Source organism: Bubalus kerabau, chromosome 4 (assembly GCF_029407905.1).
Source record: "Bubalus kerabau isolate K-KA32 ecotype Philippines breed swamp buffalo chromosome 4, PCC_UOA_SB_1v2, whole genome shotgun sequence".
Taxonomy (NCBI): domain Eukaryota; kingdom Metazoa; phylum Chordata; class Mammalia; order Artiodactyla; family Bovidae; genus Bubalus; species Bubalus kerabau.
The window spans coordinates 74,353,568-74,376,261 of NC_073627.1; the positions used below are offsets into that span (position 1 = coordinate 74,353,568).

A 22,694-nucleotide genomic window follows, 5' to 3' on the forward strand; every position below is an offset into this window, starting at 1 on the left:
GGCAGAATTTAGCCTGCAAGCCACAGTTTGCCTTTCCCTCAGTATAGCCTGATTTTTCATGTTTTTCCCTCAAGAAAGAAGTCTGGTAGATGACATACTTGTCCCAGGTGATAGAATGATGCGGTAACGGTCCCAATTTCTTCACATCACCCGGTAAACACACAGACTCCAGGCTAGACCATGTGACCTGCCGTGGTCAATGGGACCATAGTAAATGTGACACAGAAACTTGAAAAGTACTAGCAGAATGGTGCTTGTTCTCTCTTACTCTGCATCCACTATCGCGTGAATTTACCCAGGCCAGGGTGCTGAAGATATACTCATCATCCTCATTACCCTAGGCAAGAAGAGGTGATGGCAGCAATTGCCCAATATATGATGAAGCCACTGATGGCCAATTAGCGCCCGAGGAACCCAACAGTCGACTGCAGTCCCGTGAATGAACCCAGATGAAATCAGCAGAAGAACCATCCAGCTGAACTTAGTCTAAATTGCTGACCCACAGAATCATAAGCTAACAAATGATCATTTTAGAGATTATGTTTCAGGGTGATTTTTCTGCAAGAAAAGCTACATGGCATGTTCTGTAGCAAGTCTATTGTTTTCTGAAAATATAAAGTGAAAGGTCAGCAACTATATTCCTAGAAATGGGCAAGAGAAAACTGAAAAAAACACACAAAAAATTTATTTCCGTTTTGAAGATCCTGTCACCTGCCAGCAGGGACAAGTCCAGAGAGTCTTCCTACCTGAGCAGACTTCTTTATAAGTAGGATTGGGAGTATAGCCTCCTGCATAACCAACTTGAGTTGAATATACATCTTTCAGGGTCCAGAATTTCCTTTCAGCTCCCCAGAAACAGCCCATTCCTAAGAAAAACATGATAATGGTTAGTCCCTTATTAAAAACAAGGCAGTCATTGCATATCAGGAGCTCTGTCACACTAGGAAAAAGTTCTTCTTGTTATCTGGTAATCAAACATGAGTAAGATTTTATCTTTTAAAGAAGTAGAGTTTTTAATGTCTACAAAGAATTTAAGGTTGTTTTCACAGAATGTCTCTTTGCTTTTGTTATTGTTGTTCAGTCATTATGTCTCACTCTTTTCGACCCCATGCACTGCAGCATGCCGGGCTCCTCTGTCCTCCACTATCTCCCCAAGTCTGTTCAAATTCATGTCCATTGAGTCAGTGATGCTTTCTAATCATCTCATCCTCTTTGTTTTAGTTGTGTAAAAACTTTTTAAAAAACCTCAAATTTTAATAGTTTGTAAAGTTATACCTTTTGAAATAATATAGCAAAAGGATAACTGCATTTGATGAATGATTTCCACACTCAGTTCATTATGGACTTGTCAAAACATAAGAAGTTGTAGGAACAGTAGAAATTTATTTAATGATCAGTATCCTGGTCAGGCTTTCTTTAAAAATTCTAACAAAGGAAGGTAACACTAAATTACTGATTTAAATGGGAAAACATCCCCCAGATCAAAACAGATTGACACAGTATTTGATTAACAATTTCACACATGTGTTCAGTTTGAAATTTTTTTTAATTCATTAGAAACTTTCATGTGATAAATCACTGCTCACCAAAAAGAACATTTTTCTGAGTTCAATTACTGAATATGATAAAGAAAGAAAGAGACAGAGGAAGGCAGGGAAAGAGAGTAACAAATAAAGGCACAAAAGTGGTTTTCCATTCAACTAGCACACATGTGCTCACACCAGTGGTTAGGTATTAGATTCCTTTGAATATATGATGAAAACTAAGACCTACCTCCCAAGAATGCACATACTTACACTCATCTAAAATGTTGTATTACATTTCCTTGTCTCCAGATAAAGAACCTTCCTTTTTCTACCATGAATTTCTAAACTTCCACAACTATTCTGTGGTCAATTTCTAGATGTAAACAAGATTACAGCCTTACTCAAGTTTTACCTGGCTTTATTAAGTCATATATAATTAAAATATTGGGTAGAACAACCGTTATCAAATTAATATATGCCTCCTGCTTTAACAATCACTAGATCTGTTAGATTTGATGACAGAGCTAAAAGAAAAATTAGAAGTTTAGTGAAATTCTTGACACTTGTTAATATTCTACTTTAAGAATTCAGAGCAACAACAACCAAAAACAAATGTGCATGATGTTATACATTATACAAAAATACACTTGCTCAAATGTGATGTGAAACATACTAACCAAAAATAGGCTAAGTTAAAAAATATGATAGAGCCAAATGATGAAATTTAATGCAGTAAAAAGTTACTGTTGTGGTAACAATACAATATGGAAATATGTATATAACCGCATCATAATTAACCCAAAGCTAAATTTAAAAGGGAATAAGACAATTATAGGCGTATTCTTATTATAACTATGAAAAAATATTCATACCAAAATAGACTAGAAAGAAATACATAAAATCATAATCATGATTATATTACAGTGGTGAGAATATACAAATTTTTTTTTCAAGTTTTTATATAATAGGTTCACATTACTTTAAAAACAAAAATACATACCTTTTAAAAAGGAAAGCAAACAATTCAAAGAAAAAATAAGCATCTGCATTGTTCGAGTTACATGCCACTAAATATCATTTTTTTTTCTGTTTACCAGTGAATTGTTTGCTACTAGTGAATGTAACTGGGCTTCCCTGGTGGCTCAGAGGGTAAAGAATCTGCCTACAATGCAGGAGTGAATATGACTAGGTATTTACTGAGCATTCCTAAAAATTGACCATCCTCAAGTCTCTGGAACGAGAATCACTATTAATTTTATTTCATTACATTCCTGAGATGAGGGGACTATATTAGTCAGAGTTTTCTGAAGAAACAGAACCAACAGGATTTAAACAGGTCTATATAGAGAGATTTATTATGAGGAATTTGATCCTAAGTTATGGAGGCAAGGACGTCCCATGAGCTACCGTCTGCAAGCTGGAGGCCCAGGAAAGGCATAATCTTAGTCCAAACCTGAAAGTCTGAGAGTCAGGGAATCCAATGATGTGAGTCCCAGTCTAAGTTTGAAGGCTGATAACCAGGAGAACTGATGTTTGAGGGCAGGAGGAGATGGGTGTCCCAGCTCAGACAGAGTGAATTCACCCTCCATCTCCTGTTTTGTTCTATGCAGCCCCTCAATGGACTGGATGATGCCCACTCACGCTGGTGAGGTTGATCTGTTCCATGTACTGACTCAAATGCTAAGCTCTTGCAGAAACTCTCATGGACACATCCAGAAATGACGCTTTACAGGTTTTCTGGGCATCCCAGAGCCAGGTCAAGTTGACACATAAAATGATCGGTCACAGGAATGATGACAGGGAATCTCTGGAGAAGGACGGGTGAAAAAGGAGCTGGGCAGTATTACTGCACAGAAAAGGCCACAAAGCCATCCAGGAGATGGGCAGTGTGCAAGCTGAAGGCACCTGAGCCTCTGAAGTTTGGTAGTCTGTGGGGGTTGCTGAATAAAATATTTCTGTGTCTCACAGTGACTAAGAGTGATGGTACCAAAGAGTACTGCACGCCTTCAGTATTCTCCACACACGACATGGTGCTGTTGTCTAGTTGCTAGGTCGTGTCCAGCTCTTTGGTGACCCCACGGACTGTAGCCCTCCAGGCTCCATGGGGTTCTCCAGGCAAGAATGCTGGAGTGGGTTGCCATTCCCTTCTCCGGGAAATCTTCCTGGAACAGGGATTGAACCCATGTCTCCCACACTGCGGGTGGATTCTTTACTGCTGAGCCACCAGGGAAGCCCACACAGGGTATATAACAGGCTATTTTAGCAGCCAGCTTACCCTGATCATTGTCTACAGTCCTACTGTCTATGCCCCCAGAGTCTAAATCTCCTACGTCTTCACTACATCCTCATGATATAGATTCATAAAACTTAAAACGACCAAACAAAAATCTACTGAAGGTAGAGAAATATTTACCCCCCCCCACTTTTCATTTATTGGGGATCACGAAAAGAACTCTGATAGCAAGGAGAATGAACTACCTCCATCTGGGAAAAGGTCTCCAAGAGGGGTGTGGCTGAAATCATGTCCCAGGGTATATAACCAAGGTTGATATTTCTGTAAAGGTGTTTAACTTAGGATAGGGGTGCCTGTAAGAATAAAACTCCTTGAAGCAATCAGATGTTTTATCTAGTGGCTTCCAATATAACCTAAAAGCATTCTTTTATTTGCCTTTGAGTATGTATGTGTTTAAACAAAGAGAGGTTTATTTATGGCAGAATGTCTCAGAATTTATGGGTCTAGTAAGCAACACGAATATCATCTAAAATATGTTTTATTTAAAATATTTTATATTTTAACCTTTTATTATAAATAAACCAGATACAGAAAAGCCACATGCAACAAATGCGCAACTCAGTGTGTTATTATACTCGAACAGTCTAGTAACCACCACCCAGCTCAAGATTTAGAATTTGCCATCCACCCCAGGAAACCCTCCTTACATCACACCCCAGTCACAACTCTCTTTTCTTCCCCCAAGGCTAACCACTGTCTGAATTTTATAGTGTTTACTTACTGATGCTTCTTTCATCATTTTATCATTCAAGGTATCCATCCTGATACTACAGTTTGGTCCTACTTATTTTAAAAATCTGATTATGGCTTTAAAATTCTTTCAATGGACAGGCTCCCACTCCATTCTAATCCTTTATCCACTGAAGAAAACTCGAGCCACTTGGTCTGCAGAATCTCCCACAGTGTAGATTTTGCCAATTGCATTCTCCTGGTGCAATTCAACCTGTTCCTCTATGCTCAATATTTCCTGCAAATTTGCTGCTGGATCCAGAGGTGTGATCCACACTCAGATTTCATCCTTTGGCAAAACTATGGGTGGTACTATGGTATGTTTTTAACTTTTTAAAAGTTTTCCCAGCTCTATTGGTATATGGTTGACATACGACATGTAAGTTTACTGTAAGGAATGTCATCACGTACTTGACACACAAACATACTGTGAAATAATTAAAGCAATAAGGTTAGTTAACACATGTATCACCTCACACGATTCCAATTTTTTGTAGTGAGACTATGTAAAACCTACTGTCTTAGCAACTTTCAATTATATAGTATTATTAGCTATAGTCACCATGGGGAATATTAGATCCCCAGAATTTACTCATCACTAGAATTTTTTATTCCCCACACACAAACTCTGGAAACCACCATTCCACTCTTTGTTCAGATGAATGTGGCGGTTTCTTTAGGTTCCAATATAAGTGAAATGATACAGTATTTGTCTTCCTCTGTACGACTTATTTCATTTAGGATAATGCCTGAAAGGTCTAGCGTGTTGTCACAAATGGCAGAATTCCTGTTTTTCGTGGCTTTTTATGGTTTTTATCATTAATATTATAGCAATTATACCATTATGTGTGTGTATATATTTACACACACATCAATAACACGCCTGGAGAATCCCAGGGACCGGGGAGCCTGGTGGGCTGCCGTCTATGGGGTCACACAGAGTCGGACACGACTGAAGCGACTTAGCAGCAGCAGCAGCAGCAACACACCGTTTTATCCATTAATCTGTTGGTAGCCACTTAGGTTGTCTCCATCTGTTGGCTACCATGGATAATGCTGAAATGAACATGGGAGAAGAGATATCTCTTTAAGACAGAGATTTCGTTTTCCTCAGATATATAACTCAGAAGTGGGACTAGTTCTAGTTCTAATTTCTGAGGAACTTCCACACTGCTTTCCATAATGGCTGTACCAATTTATATTCCCACCAACAGTGCCCTAGGGTTCCCTTTTCTCCTTATCTATGGTATCAGTTGTAATGTCTCCTCTTTTAGAGTTTTGTTTATTTGAACCCTCTCTCCTTTATTCTTGGTTAGTCTAGCTAAAGGTTTGTCAATTTTGTTTTCTCCTTCAAGAAACCAATTCTTTGTTTCAATTATTTTCTTCTGTTGTCTTTCTACTCTCGATTTCATTTACTTCTGCTCTGATCTTTATTATTTCCTTCCTTCTAATAACTTTGGTCTTAGAGTATTCTTTTTCTAAATCCTTAAGGTGTAAAGTAAGGCTGTTTACTTGAGATCTTTCTTTTCCTTCAATGTAGGCACTCATCACTATAAACTTCGCTTTTGGAACTGCATCCTTCTATATGGATAACAAGGTATCCAAAATAAATTATTATTTATTAAATAATCTAGTATTTCCTCATTTATCTCTAATGTCATCTCTATCCTATATCATTTTGAGTGATCCTGTTCTGGGCTATATATTATGCTCCATTCATTTGTCTATTAGGAAAAGGCATGAGCAACCCACTCCAGTACTCTTGCCTGGAAAATCCCATGGAGGAGGAGCCTGGTAGGCTGCAGTCCATGGGGTCACTAAGGGTCGGACATGACTGAGCAACTTCACTTTCACTTTTCACTTTCATGCATTGGAGAAGGAAATGGCAACCCACTCCAGTATTCTTTCCTGGAGAATCCCAGGGACACAGGAGCCTGGTGGGCTGCCGTGTATGGGGTCGCACAGAGTCGGACACGACTGACTCTGTACCAATAACACACTGGTCTTCATTCATGTATTCAACAAATATTTATTCATTGCCCACCAGGTGTCAAGAAGTACTCTAGGCACTTGAAGTACATGAATGAATAAAACAAAGAGCCTAACTTTTACAGTGCTTATACTCTAGTGGCAAAAGACAGATAATATACACTATAAATAATAAATAAGCATGTGATATGGCAAGTTAGAGGTAAGGAGCTATTTTTTTTTTTAAAAAAAAGAAAAGTAGAACAGAGTCAGAGGGATCAGGAGTGCTGGGGAAGGTGCAATGTTAAATAAGGTTTTGGGGTGGACCTCAAAGAGGTAGTAATTGCAACAAAGACTTGAATGCAGTGAAGAGGTCACCCATTCAGTTTTCTGGGCCATGGGATGTTCTTGGAATAGAAAAGCATCACCACAAAGGCACTAAGAACATGCCTGCAACGTCTGAAGTGGCAGGAAAGACGCCAGGATGACACGCGGCGTTGGCAGAAGCAGTGAGATACAGAGCAGTAAGCTGCATCACACAGGGTCCTGGGGGCCACTGTAAGGACTTTGGACTTTACTCTGAATGAAATGGATAACCATGGCTAAGTTTTGAGCAGGAGAGGGAAATTACATAACTCGTGTTTTACGAGGTTCACTCTGGCTGTTCTCTGCTGAGAACAGACTGGAGTGGACCAAGCAGAGAAGCAGGGAGGAAACCACTGCTGTGATCCAAGTGAGAGATGATGGTGGTTTATACCAGAGAGCAGCCACATGTCATGATCAGAGGTGGGATACATTTTGTAGAACCAAAAGGATTTCCTGACAGCAGGGTTTGAGAGAAACAGAGAGGCAAGGATGATTCTAAGATTATTGGTTTGAGTGGAGAACAGTGTGGGTGGGGAAGGTTTGTAGGGAAAGATCAGGGTTTGCAATCACTTGAATTTTAATGAGGCATAATAATTTGGTAGAGCAAGTCTTCTTATCTCACACGTCTTCAAAATTTTCTTTGCTATTCTTGACTCTTTCTGTCAACGAACATAATATAGCTGTCCATTTATTCAGGTCTTCTTGGATGTCCTTCAATACCATCTTATCGTTTCCTCCATAAAGGTCTTATATATTTTTATTACATACAGTTCTGTGTATCTTACGATTTGTGTTGCTGCTATAAACTTTCTATTATACCTTTTTATTGGTTAGAGCTGGGATATATAAAACCCGCTGATCTTAGTTTGCTTTTCATACACTCAGAAAACTTAAGAGAATTCTCTTCCTAGTTCTAATGGTTTTACTCCATGTTCTCTTTGATTTTCTATATAATACTTCATACAAATGACAATTTTGTATCTCCCTGTCCAATCATTCTTTTCCTTCTTTTATCTCATCCTATTGCATTGGCTAGGACCTTCCACACAAGGCCGAATAATGGGGGTGACAGTAGAAAGCCTTGTTTCATCCTAATGCTAGTGAGAATGCTCCAATAAGGATGAGGTTTGCTGCAGGTTTTCGGCAAATATCCTTTTTCAGGTTAGGAACATTTCCTTCCATTCTGAGTTGTAAAGAGCTTTATGCCGTGAATAAGTTTTGAGTTTTAACAATGCTTGCATCCTTTTGAGATGATCATAGAGATTCCAAGCCTTTTAATCTCTCAAAGTAATATATCACATTTATAAGTTTCTCTGAACCATCCTTCAATAAACCTTACCTACTCATAATGCATTTTAATATGAAAGAAATACTTTTATGAATATTTTACTTCAATGTTTTCATTTATGTTTGTAAGGAAAATATGTCATAATTTTATTTCCTTGTACGACCTTGTCCACAATTAGAATCAAGGTTATACTGGCCTCATAAAATGGATTGTTAACATTTTTTTCTTTTTTCTCCTATTTAACGCTGCATTAGAAAAATTTATTTGGTCCTTGGAGTTATAATAAACCTTTCTGAACCACCTAGACCTTGTGTCTTTGGAGAGGAGAGGGGAGGCATTAGGAAAAACTTTAATTGCTTCACTGCCATGAGTTTATTCAAGTGGTCCTATTTCTATTTCTGTTTTTAGACATTTTCATCACAGAACAAAATTTGGCTTTCAGTGATTCCTCCCCTTTCTTTTAGTTTTCTACATCTGCTCTTTCTTTACAATTATCTTGTTATAAAGTTTACTTTTAGTCTGTTCCTTCCCTAGTTTCTTGGTGTGAATACTTAGGTTGTTTATTTTCAAGTGTTCTTGTTTTCTGATAAACGTCTTTAAAGCTTTAGATACATCCCACATACTTAAATATGTGGTACTTTCCTCATCACTCTTTTCTAGATATTTTATAATTTCCAAGTTATTTCCTTCTAACGCAGGATTACTTAAGGGTATAAAATTTAGCTTTCAAACATATGGCCTGTTTCTTACACTGTCTCTTCATTTTTTGCTTTGCACTTAGAGAACATGGTCTTTATTGTGTTCTTTTGAAATCTGTTGAGACAGGTGAACCTTGGATACCTGGAGCATAAGAGGTGTCATTTACAGAGTATAAAAAAATGACTCTTTAAAGAATATTTTATCTTTGGGACTTCCCTGATGGTCCAGGGGTAACGAATCCACCTGCCGATGCAGGGACATGGGTTCAATCCCTGGTCTGGGAAGATCCCACATGCCGTGGAGCAAGTAAGCCTGCGCATGGCAACTGCTGAGCCTGAGGGCCACAGCTAGAGAGTCCAAGCACCGCAGCGAAAGATCCTGCGTGCCGTAACTAAGACTGATGCCGCCCAGTAAATACACAGAAATTATGTGTCTTAAAAAAAGTACATGTGTAGTGACCCATGCTTCTTTCACATTTTATCCAAATGCTTCCTCTCTTCCAGCTCTTTGCCCTACCGTTAGATATTACTCAGAACAGAACCATGTTCCCAGTCATTTCCAGAGCTACCTCCATGAGCGGGATCTCAGAAAGTCAGACAGGACAGCAAGAGAGACACAGCCTTCCCACTCCTGAGATCACAGGCTCCCCCTCTTCCTCAGCTCCTTTGCAGTTTGACAGCTCAAGCTCACAAAGTCACTTTGCCTGTTTTAACTTGCTGTAAGGTCCACGTTTACACTTGCCTTTTTATGCCTTTAAAGCAGCCTTTTTCTATACGGTTCAAACCACATATCATCTATTTGGAAATGGCTCTGAACTCATAGGTCTAACCCCTGACCACCCAGCTAAGAAAGCTTTAGAAAGATGCATTTCCAACTCCCTCCTGTGTTATCTCCACCTGGAAGGCCCCCTGACATCCTGAATTCAAAACATCTAATACTTAATTGACCAAGCAAGCCAGCATCGTTTCTATGTCTCTGTTTTAATGTTACTGGCATTTTCCTAGACCCTTCATAGGAAATCTGGGAGTCTCTGCTATTCTTTCCTTTCACTTGTCTCAGCCTCAGCAGTTTCCTGGGGTCCAGCCCCTCACACTGTCACCCCTTTGCCCCCACCATCCTAGTCCCGATCAGCTGCTGCCTCTTCAACTGTCCTCCTACCTCAGCTTTGCTCCCTCACCCCACCCACTGCTTTCAAGTCAATTTCCATCACAGACACTTTCAAATTTGCTCTTTGTCTTCTTTAAAATCATGAGTAGGTAACATGTAAGAATCTTGGGACTTGCCAGATAGTGCAGCAGAAAAGAATCTGCCTGCAATGCAGGAGCCACAGGAGACTCAGGTTCAATCCTTGGATTGGGAAGAGCCTGATAGCTTACGGTGAACGGTCTCCAAAGAAGATTTAACTTCGGGACCAGGGACCAGGCTTGATCACTCATGAGCTTTCGTATAGCAGAGTTTTATTAAAGCATAAAAAGGGACAGAGAAAACTTCTGACATAGACATCAAAAGCGGGATAGAGAGTGCCCCCCTGCTAGTCTTAGAAAGCTATTTTATGTCTGTTAGAAAGTTATTAATCAGATAAGAGAGACACCTCAAGGCTGAGGGAGTTTCACCAGGCCCCTCTCCCACAATACGCATTTTTGAGATAGGAAGGCACGAGGTGTGTCATCCCCCGGCCATAAAACAATTGATATGAATACTGGTTTGTTGAGCTATTATCAGCCAAAAGTTAGTCTTAGGCGGAACCATTTTGAAGAAAGGCAAATTCCAAAGCAAATACATAGTTTCATTAACACAGCTTAAAAAAAAATTTCCGCAAGAAAAATGCATTGGTTAGCTCAAGGTTTGAGAACGGTTAAGTTCAGGTGGAACCAGGTGTCATCATAGCAACACAGAATTTTAAGAGACACTTGCAGCCTATGTCCTCCCTTTGGAGACCCCTGGCCTTCCTGCCTGTTAACTTCTCAATCCCCTGGAGGAGGGCATGGCAACCCGCTCCAGTATTCTTGCCTAGAGAATCCCATGGACAAAGGAGCCTGGCTGGCTACAGTCCTTGAAGTCACAAAGAGTTGGACTCAACTGAGAGACTGAACACACACACACACACATCATATTAAATAATTCAGTAAGATGCTTTACATATCACAACTTTTACTTGAAAACTATACAATTTTAACACACCTTCTGCTAGAAGGAAACCATACAGCAATCAGAATCTGTTTGATATTATCAGTGTTTGGTAACAGTTAATTACCTTCTGTCCACGTCATTCCTAATACCACTTTAATTTTATTAAGCATTCTTTGCAGTCTCTTCCCACATTTAAAACATGTCCATATAGACACATTGTGCTGCTGTTCCATGATGAATGCAGCTCCCAGGTCTTTATACACGTTGCTGTGTTTCACCCTCTACCCTGGGAATAGCCTCTGAAGAGCAGTAGATCTTTATTCACCAAGAGGATTCAAGAATGAGAATTCCAAAGTTGTAAGGGACCCGATCTCTCACGTAGCTTAAAGGCCCTGCTGGTATTTTTTTTTTTAAGACTTTTTTTTAATGCAGACTATTTTTAAAGTCTTCATTGAATCTGTTACAATACTGCTTCTGTTTTATGTTGTGTGTTTTCTTTAGGCCCAGGACATGTGGGATCTTAGGTCCCCAACCAGGGATAGAACCTGCAACCCCTGCATTGGAAAGCGAAGTCTTAACCACTGGACCACCAGGGAAGTCCCAAGACCCTGCTATTAATATTATTAAAACATTCCTCAACATCATGGCAAACAGTTGAACTGCCATTAACCTTGAAGCAGTCCAGTCCACCCCTGTAGATCTAACGACATTTAGGAAGCTCTTTTCTCCACTGAGCCAAAACCCTAGCGTGCTCCCTCCTCCACTCTGATCCTCTCCTGTGAGGTCATACAGGACAAATTTAGTCCCTCTTCCTCAGGACAACTTTTCAACCCTTTGGGCATCTGAAGGCTCTGGTAACTCCATGAACCTCCTCTTGTAAGCTGATTACAGCATCTTCATCTGTTCCTCACTACACGTATTTCTGAATCCGCTCACCATGTGCTTTCCTCAGAGTGTGCTCGCTGTGTCTGGGCCCCTTCAAGGACAGTGGAGCCACAACCACTCCCCAGGAATGGGCTGATGAGGCAGTGGTGCCCTGGACAGGATGACCCTGGCCATGTCAGCACTGGAAAGCCTATAGGCTTCACAAACCAGCTCATTGGAAGCATCATGGTCCTCCCAGCTGCTGGAAAGCAAGTGGTTGCTAGCTGGACTAGAGGAAAATCGATGATGGATGGACAGCAGCACTTCGATTCAGGAGAAGCACGCTCTTCCTGTGAAGGTGAACACAAGGCTGAAGACCAAGCCAGGTTAGTGTGAGCGGTCCGTTTTATTGGGGCCTGACAAATACGTTCAACACCTTGCCTGGGGCAAAGAAAAGAAAGCCTTAAGAAAAAAAAATAGCATTCAGTTTTCCTCGGAAGCATCCGTTAGTATTTCTATTTCCTAGATATGTCTGTTCATGGGCCGTGCCTTCTCTAGGCACTTGCAAATTTGTTTTCCCTTCTACAGTGGGTGAGAGATTGATGGAATTTCAGTGAACAAATGAACACGACATTTGCCAGTGGGTGCTGATTAACACAGCAGAAGGCCTTCAGTTCTAGCTGAATCCTAAGAGAAAATGTAGGACACGTGGAGGCGGAAAAGAAATTCCAGATGAAGGAATTTTCCTGTAAGGCCGCCCAGATAATCTGCAACCACGAAGTACAATGGGACCATCTTATCTTTCCTGAGAAACAGAAAAACATTAAAGGGAGGCTCAGGTCAGCCTGGATCATTCCACTTCATCAAGAAGGAACGATATGGTACAGCTGGGAGGACAGTTGGTGAAAAGCATCTCTATGGTTCTTGTTGCTCTTAAGATAAAGCACAATTTCCTTAACCTGGCTAACTGGGTGGGTAGTGATGCCAGCTAACCACAATGAGGATTAAGTTTAGCAGAAGAAAGAAATTATTACCTGTTGAGTGCCTACGATGATATGGCCATTGTGACTCTATAAAATGCACGTAGTCTATACCATTGAGACCTGCCCTGTGAGAAAGTTATCATTATTTTCATTTAATAAATGATGATTCCAGGATGCAGATTGCAATGATTTCCTGGTGAGAAGGAGAGCTAGGATCTGAACCCAGGTCTGAGTCCATCTCAACACACTGTCACCATGGAACAAGAAAAGGGGGAACAACGCCTTCTAGAAGGAGTTCAGAGAGTGAAATGGGGAAACGGGTGGCCTTTGAGAAAAGCAGACCCTCCCCACTGTATATTCATCCATGTTTATTAATATTTGTTGTTGTTTCTGTTCCATCACTAAGTCTTTATGCCCATGCAAAACTTTATTCCTTGGTCCTGATTTGAGCCTTGCGTTTGACTCTCCAGTTTTGGCATTTATCTTGACTACCTCCCAATAATATTTCATCAAATTTATAGCTATTATTTCCTCAAATATGTTATTTCTGCCCCAGTATCTCTCTCTGGGCTCCTTCTGACACTCCAATTACACATACATTAGACCAACTGACATGGTCTCATAATTACCAAGGCTCTCTTCATTTTTTAAAATTATTTTTTCTCTCTGTCCCTTTGTGTAGATAATTTCTATTGACTTGTCTTCAAGTTTACTGATCACTTCTAATGTAAAGTCCAATCTCCTGTTAAGATAATCCAGTAATAGCTCTTTAAATTTCAGATGCTGTGTTTTTCAGTCCTAGAAATTCTATTTCATTATTTTATAGTTTACATTTCTCTGTTGATATTACTCTATTACCCTACTCTGTCCATCTTTTTCCTGTAAACTGCTTCACGTATTTATAATATCTATTTTAGGTCCTAGTCTGCTAATTTAAACATCAGACTCATCTCTTGGTCTGCTTCTATTGACTTTTTTCCTTTAACTACTAATCTCTTTTGTTTGTTTCTTTCTATTACTCCTTCCTAATGGAATGTTTCCCACTGACTTACCGGTACTCTAGCCGCCCTTAGACTCTGCCCCTTCACCCTAGTAAGGGAGGCACTTTCTATTTGCCTGCTTGCTCTTACTCTTTTAAATAAGCAACTGTGAACTTTTGGAAGTGCCCTCAGGGAAAAAGCTGGTTCAGTGTGGTGCTTACCAAGTTTGTTTCCCTTATTTCAAGAACTGTGTTCCCTCCAGGTTCTGCCCAGAGCCATACTTGGATGCCCTTCAGTGGCTCAGATGGTAAAGAATCTGCCCGCAATGCAGAAAACCTGGGTTCAATTCCTGGGTCGGGAAGATCCCCTGAAGAAGGGAATGGTTACCCACTCCAGTATTCTTGCCTGGAGAATTCCATGGACAGGGGAGCCTAGCAGGCTACAATCCATAGGGTCACAAAGAGTTGGACATGACTGAACGACTAACACACACACATAATGGTTTAATAATATTGTGTTAGTTACTGCTGTATGACAACATGAATCAGCTATACATATATACATATGTGTATATATATATATATATATACACACACCCTCTTAGACCTCCCTCCCACCCACCTCCCATCCCACCCACCTCCCGTCCCACCCTTCTAGGTCATCACAGAGTACTAGCTAAGCTCCCTGTGCTATATTTCCTTGCCCTTAAAAAAAAAAAAAAAAAAACTGTTGCATTGGGCATAAGAAATTTCATTCATAGGAATTACTTTACTTTTACTTACTTTAGTTATACACAGCATTATTCCAAAAGAAGAATTTGGGAGAACTTACCAAAAAACATATTAAATAATAAATAATAAAAATAAAATGAGACCAAAAATGAGTCAGTAAATAGCTTCCCTTCTTGAATCTCAAAATGTTTGGCAGTGAGAACCACAGACGGTTTTACCTACTCTGTCTGTAAAAACTGGAAAGCAGAGAAAACGCACCCTGATAAATATGTCTCCTGTTACCTCCAACACAGTCACAATATTAAGCCAAAAACATGAAAAAGAGCTCCAGGTGAGAGAGCCCAGCTGCTAGTCTTTGCAGTGGGCAGCATTCCTGGGAAGGCTTTGTCACTTCTTGGATCCTCATACATTGTCATCATTTTGATATTGTGAAAGCATGTCACCTCTAGAAGCAAGCCAGCCCCGAGCCCTTATGCCCTCTCTGGAGTTGATTTTACACCCTGGGCTGTGGAAGTTCAGGACTGGGACATGCCCAGGAGCATCTGGTCACAAGATCTGGGGCGAGAACTGGAGAGAAGATGGTGGCCCCTCAGATCCAGCTTTGCTTCTGCCACCTGACCGTGCGCCTGTTTCTTTGTTTTACCCAAATCTGTTGAGGCAATCTGTCTACTGTGATTATATTTTCAAATGTTTGACCAAATGGTTACAAGTTTTAATAAGTTGATTAAATGCCCAAGTGAAAATGGTCATTCAGCCCAATTAAAGAGGTTTCCATCACTTGTTAAATCACTTTTGACTTAAGCAACTATACTTAAACATGCTTCTGACTCATGAATATACATTTAATCCATATTCAGATACATGGAGCAAAACAGTAAACATAGGGAAAAAAATGAAGTTGCTTTCCTAATCAACTGGAGGTCAAGGTAATCAAATTGTTGACAAAGGGAAGTTTCTTTTTTTAGAAATATTCTAGGCCATCAGATCAGATCAGTTGCTCAGTCGTGTCCAACTCCTTGCGACCCCATGAATCGCAGCACGCCAGGCCTCCCTGTCCATCACCAACTACCAGAGTTCACTCAGACTCATGTCCATGGAGTCAGTGATGCCATCCAGCCATCTCATCCTCTGTTGTCCCCTTCTCCTCTTGCCCCCAATCCCTCCCAGCATCAGAGTCTTTTCCAATGAGTCAACTCTTCGCATGAGGTGGCCAAAGTACTGGAGTTTCAGCTTTAGCATTCTAGGCCATAAATAAAGGGAAATGCAAGAATTTAAATACCACCATCTTGCAGCTTCTAGTAAAATAACAGATTAAGACAATGATCATTAGGGGCTGCTGACGTCACCAAAAGAGAGAGAACCGGTTATTCAATGCCTCCTGGATGCTTACACACCCCACCTATGGATTCTGATCAGTCTTCTAATTTCCGATTTGCAGAAAATACAGAGGCTTTACAAGCATGTTCACGCAATCCAGGCTGAAGGAGACAGTACCAGAATAAATGATCTAGTTTTTTAAACAAATAAATTATAAGGAAAAATAGATAGAAGGGTGAATTTATAGACTAAAAGAGACTAAATCAATTGCAGTATATGGACTCTATTTGGATCTTGATTCAAAGGGATGGTTTGAAAAAACATTTATGAGACAAGAGTAGAAATATGCACTCATGGGATATTTGATGATATTATGGAACTGTTTTTTGAGGTATGATAATGGCATTGTGGTACGTTTTCTTAAAATCTGCTCTTAGAAAGAGATATGTGCCTAACTATTCCTGGATGAAATGATATGATACCTGAGATTTGCTGTGAAACAACCTGGGATGGAGAAGAGAGAGTGAGTAGGAACAGAGATGAAGCACATTATCCCTGAGTGTCAACTGCTGAAGCTGAGTTAGTGAGGCTTCACTATATTAGTCTACTTTTACACACGGTTGAGATTTTTCATAATAAAGAATGAAAAATTAAACATTTTTTTAAAACTCCACTGAAAGAAATAACAGGGCTCACGCTCAGTCACTCAGTCGTGTCCGACTCTTTGTGACCCCATGGACTGTAGCCTGCCAGGCTCCTCTGTCCATGGGATTCTCCAGGCACAAATACTGGAATGGGTTGCCATTCCCTGCTCCAGGGGATCTTCCCCACCCAGGCATCGAACCCGGGTCTCCTGCATTGCAGGCGGATTCTTGACCGTCTGAGCTATTGGGGAAGCCCATCACCTAACTCCAAAGATGTCTGTGAATTCTGAGTTCTTCAGGGACTTCTCTGCAACTTTTGGTGGGAGGGTGTGCTTACTTTCTGGTTCTTACAAGTGTTCCACGTGGTTGGGGTTGAGGGATACGTGATCTCCAGACTAGTCAAGGGTTACTTTATCAGACACTATTTGACCCACTGCTTCCTACCAAGGGTGCAGTTGCTTTCTCCAGACACAGAAATCCCCACCCACCTCCAGCTGCCATGCTCTCACCCTCCCCACCCCAGGACGGGCGTCTCCGACACCACGCCTGTGCCTTCTGGACCAGGACCAGGGCCAGGACAATCCTGGGCAGTGCCACACACAACAAAAGGAATTTTCAACATGGCACTTTGAAAAGTCTCTCCCCGCCTTGTCCCTGTTATTAGACCTTTCCACACTCAAAAAGGAAATGAAAGCTGAGATCATTACATACATGCAAAAGACACATAAAATAAAATGTGTCTTAAAGCATGTCTCCACATGACCAGCTACATGTCCCTTAAAGGTGTCTCAGATTACCCTGGGGAAGGCCTATTTTGGCTTCCCCAAGTGCCTCCTCACTTCAGAAGTTCGCACCAGTGAGCAGCCTGCTGTTCTAACCATCTTGTGAATTTAGATTGTTTGGTTAATTATAAACACATTTCAAAGTCATTCTTTCTGGCCTTTTCCTTGGAATGAGTGACTGCTGCTCCGCAGCTCACAGAATAGTCTTCCATAGTTTTCAGTCAAGGTTCAGGGAGAAATATGCCACACCGGGATTTGATTATTTACCAACATAATGTTGGATCCTGGCCAACGAGACACCAATATATTTTTCCTTTGAAGTCTGACATATTGCCTGCTGCTTTCAATGCTGTGTTCTTGGCCAGGAGACAAAATAACTGTGGCTGTTTCAAAAATCACCTCTGATTCAAGTCGGGGCGGGGAGGGGGGTGCAGATATCTTATGATTGGTTCATTTTACAGACAATGAGCCCTTCTCCTACAGAAGGTGTGTCCCCTGGGGTGGGGCAGGTCTATGGGCCTCTGACAGCCACTGGCCCCTGCTCTGGGATCAGTCCTCCCACACAGCTAGTTGGGAAAGAGTTTAGCAAATTCTTGGCTCTGTGGCTAGAAACAGAGAAGTGTAACAAGATCACAGTACATTCTCATGATGTCTTGGGTTGTCTTTTGCTTCCTCTTGTTTGAAGAGCCCAAAAGACTATGACACAGAGAACAGGTTTTGTAGTAGTTTGAGTTTCCAGAGCTATCTCTGTCAGGATCAGTTCAGTTCAGTCGCTCAGTCGTATCCAACTCTTTGTGACCCCATGGACTGAAGCATGCCAGGCTTCCCTGTCCGTCACCAACTCCCGGAGCTTACTCAAACTCATGTCCACCGAGTTTGCTGATGCCATCCAACCATCTAATCCTCTGTCATCCCCTTCTCCTCCCACCTTCAATCTTTCCCAGCATCAGGGTCTTTTCAAATGAGTCAATTCTTCACACCAGGTGACCAAAGTATTGGAGTTTCAGCTTCAGCATCAGTCCTTCCAATGAATATTCAGGATTGATTTCCTTTAGGATGGACTGCTTGGATCTCCTTGCAGTCCAACGGACTCTCAAGAGTCTCCTCCAACACCACAGTTCAAAAGCATCAATTCTTCGGTGCTCAGCTTTCTTTATAGTCCAACTCTCACATCCATACATGACCACTGGAAAAACCATAGCTTTGGCTAGACAGGCCTTTGTTGGCAAAGTAATGTCTCTGCTTTTTAATATGCTGTCTAGGTTGGTCATATCTTTTCTTCCAACAAGCAAGTATCTTCTAATTTCATGGCTGCAGTCACCATCTGCAGTGATATTGAGCCCCCCAAAATAAAGTCTGTCACTGTTTCCACTGCTTCCCCATCTATTTGCCATGAAGTGATGGGACCAGATGCCATGATCTTAGTTTTCTGAATATTGATCTGCCAGGCTGGGGGGAGCCTAAAACCCAGAATAACCTTAAGAATTCCCTGAGCTACTTCTGCTGTTGTTGTTTGTCATCTATCATTTCCCGACCACTGCAGCCTCTCACTGCAGAATTTTTTCCTCTCACCAAACTGCCTAGATGGGGGTTTCTAAATGACAGCACCGAAGAATTTACAGTTAGAAGTAATTTTTTTCAAAATGGTTTAACACTCTGAAACAAAGACAATTCTCATTAATTGAGAAGAAAACCTCTTAAAAGTTATTTACTTCCACTTCCCAACTAGGTAGAATTGATTTCCCATTTGAATACCTCTACCGATGAAGAGTTCATCACCCTACATCACTGGACAGAGTGTGTTAGTTGCTCAGTTGTGTACGACTCTGTGCAACACCATGGACTGTAGCCCACCAGGCTCCTCTGTCCATGGGATTCTCTAAGCAAGAATACTGGAGTGGGTTGCCATGTCCTCCTCCAGGAGATCTTCCTGACCCAGGGTTCAAACCTGCATCTCCTGTATCTCCTGCATTGCCGACGGATTCTTTATCCACTGAGCCACCAGGGAAGCCCCATTGGACGGTACTAGTACAATATTAGAATTGCAAAGGTATAATCGGATAATTCCCCATCTCTTACTTAAGTGCTATAAGCCAGGTATAAATATGAATTAACTGTTCATTTCAGGTCATTCAAAAGAATATAACAACAGCCAGGTATAAATATGAACTAACTATTCATTTCAAGGCATTTAGAAAGAATATAACAACAGCCAGGTATACTGAGTAAAATCTTGGAAGTTAGTGTAACTACTGGTATTGACTCTATGTGGTACTAAAGGGAAGGCTACTGCGTTGGAATTTTTATTTCCTTTTATATCTCTAAGTTCATTATTTTTCAATGCAGCTTTACTCAATGTGTTTATTATTCTTGGCACAATAGCTTATAATACACACTCTCATTAGGATTCTTTTGTGTGTGTACGTGTATGTGTGTATAGCACAGGGAACTCTACCCAATGCTTCATGGTGACCTAAATGGGAAGGAAATCCAAAAAAGAGGGGATATATGTGTACATGTGGCTGATTCACTTTGCTGTGCAGCAGAAAGTAACACAATATTATAAAGCAACTCCATTCCAATAAAAATTTTAAAATATATAACATTTTTTAACAGCACCCTTTTCACTCCTAAAAGTATCTGAGTTTGGATAATAAGTGTTATGATCAAGTATTGAACTCAAAAGTTTTAAAACTCTGTATCTCACTTTTTCAGATTGCACTAAAACTCTTCACATATTAAGGCTGGCGCCCCACACACCCCTGATTTCTCTGCACTCTTCTCAATGAACAAATTCCTATCTTATTTGGAAATGATAACTCTTCCTGACAATGGAGTACCTTTAGTAAACTGAATAGCTGTTCCATACTTGAGAATGACCACTACAGAGGCAGGGGCTCGTGCTCTTTGCCTGGGTGGAGGGGTCCTCTGTTCACTTTCATTAAGATACGGAGAGCTGGAGAGGACCCTTCAAAGTCAGGCACAGCGTGTGGGCAACTGTCACGTGGATGTCCTTGTGCCAGAGGAAGCACTCCCTTTACTTGACCGGCTCTCTTTCATCTTTGGGTGCCTCAGTTTTTCCGTCTCTAAAAGCTCCCAGTGATGCCCACTTCACAGGGCTGTGGTGTGATCAAAGGGCTGGCTGCCATTGGGCACTCAGCCGCCAGGAACAAAGACACTCGGTAATTGCAAAATGTTCGGGTCCACTTCCCCGGCCTGTGAAAAAGGGGCTCCCACTGACTTGAAAGAGAGCAACACGCACAGACGAGGAGAAGCCCACCGGGAGAGCAGGCCTATTACCTTCATTATCATTGTCCTAAAGTGAGGAGGGAAGAAAAGAGCCATGAAAAGTTAAAGAACAGTGATCACAGAAAAACAAGACAAGGGTAAAACTAACTGGGCCACAAAAGAGAGCCTGAAAAAAATGAACGTCTTGTCTTAAAAATAATCTTTGAAGATTGCATGCCAAAAACAGCTTTTAAGGAACTGTCCATACATTATCTGGCCACTTGACATAACAACACATTCATACATTTCGTAGAGTGAAACCTGCCCTTGACCCTCACTGTACCCTTCCTTACATCACCCATCCTAAGCTAAATGCTAATGGGAGTGCACTTTCAGAGTGGATTAAATTTAAAAGTTTCTATTTAGACAGCATTCTGTAAGGTACATTCAAATGATTAACTGACAGATAATGAAACAGGAATAGCTGATACTCTGTTGGCATAAAATACTAAAGCCTTCCCAGGCTAAAGAATGAGTCTGGACGAGTACACAGTGCCACTGTTGCTTTGGTGACCTCGCAGGCAAGTTGATGTAAGACATTCTCCTGCACGTTAATGCTTGCTACTAAGATCAGATGGGGGGAAATGATAAATAGTAGGAGATGTCACTCCAAGCAGTGTTTTCCCGGCAAAAGCTGTGTCTCAAGAGTCCTTCAGAGCACTCTGGAAATGCATAGAAATTCACAAATCAATTTGCTAAATTGACTTGGCTGGAAATCATGCTTTTGTGCATGGATGATCTAGCCGAAAGGCAATTCTGACTCTACCAGACTCTCCCAGGACTCCTGTAACCAGAGCCAAGTGTCCGGGGACATGGGGAAAAGAGTGTGGACTTCCGGTCAGTTAGACCTAGGCTCACATTCGAGCTCCATCATCTCTCTGGCTGAGGGACTTGTGATAAATCATATGAGCTCTCTGAGAAGGGGATTTTGTACTCCAACCAGCTTTACAAGGTACTGTGAGGACTAAATGCCCAAGACGTGTCAAGAAGCTGCAGTTAGTCTTACTTTTTCAGTACAACTATAAACAACTTGAATGATGGAACCCCACCCCAAAACCCATCCACTCCCCAGCGCAGGCCAGGTGGACAAGCTATATCAAGAGAAGATGGTTCTGAAAGCACAAATATCAAATGTTTGCGTGCAGTTAACCAAAGCAGGGGCCTTCATTTAAGCACCTGGAAGAGGCAAACTGCAGTTCTAATAAAGCAAAAGTCCTCAGATGTCAGGGGATGTTATTCTGGTTTACGATCTGTATAATTCTGCGCTGGTAGAGGTTAGGTACACAATTTGTTTCTTTTAAAAGCACACCCCTTGGTCATTCACAGTGGGCTTCCCAGGGCAGCCTGCAGCCAGATGAGCCTACAGCCTGGAGTACGGAAGATGCAGAAGCCAAGGGGAGAGTCTCAGAGCACCCCATCAGCCTCCCCATTCCACGGCTGAGAAAACCGAGGCTGGGAGAGGGGGAGCTGTTTGCCCAGTCAAACAATGAAGGCCTTGGGTTAGGATTTTTAGGGAAGTCACTCTAAAGCAAACCTTTCACAAACTTATAGTAATAATAATCTCGCTACAGAGCTTTATGCACTGATATTTTCAATTATGTGGCCAACAACATTATTAGTCCTTTGGGAAACAGTCTTTCCTAAAATATCAGGACAGGAGGAAATCTATGACCAGTCAGTCTCATTTCACATTTCCCAGTATGACATGGAACCTCGTTTCTAACCTAGTTTCTGGGGGTTCACAAAGCTAAAAGACACCGAAAGAACCCTTTGAACAATTATATGACTCTTGTCGTGCCCTGGTAACAGACACTCAGCTTGGCCTATGACTTGAGTAAAAATGCCATCATTGAACGTAATTTCTCAGAGGAAACTTAACAAATCAAATAATGAGCACACATCTTATAGTAATAATTAATGCAAGGAGATCAAATCAGTCAATCCTAAAGAAAATCAACCCTGAATATTCATAGGAAGGACTGATGCTGAAGTTAAACCTCCAATATTTTGGTCACCCGACACAAATAGCCAACTCACTGGAGCTGACTCTTTCCCTTCTTCTGGGAAGACTGAAGGCAAAAGGAGAAGGGGGCGACAGAGGATGAA

The 22,694-nt window shown here is 41.2% G+C and overlaps 1 protein-coding gene across 3 annotated transcripts in view; it reads right to left on the minus strand.

The window, feature by feature from the left end:
• The window catches only part of MSRA (methionine sulfoxide reductase A), a 379,756-nt gene that overhangs the window by 191,904 nt on the left and 165,158 nt on the right, over positions 1-22,694 (minus strand). For all 3 annotated transcript variants that reach the window (XM_055577724.1, XM_055577723.1, XM_055577725.1), the window contains exon 3: positions 747-866. In XM_055577724.1, coding sequence (XP_055433699.1) covers positions 747-866 — 120 coding nt within the window. The remainder of the gene's footprint in view (positions 1-746; positions 867-22,694) is intronic.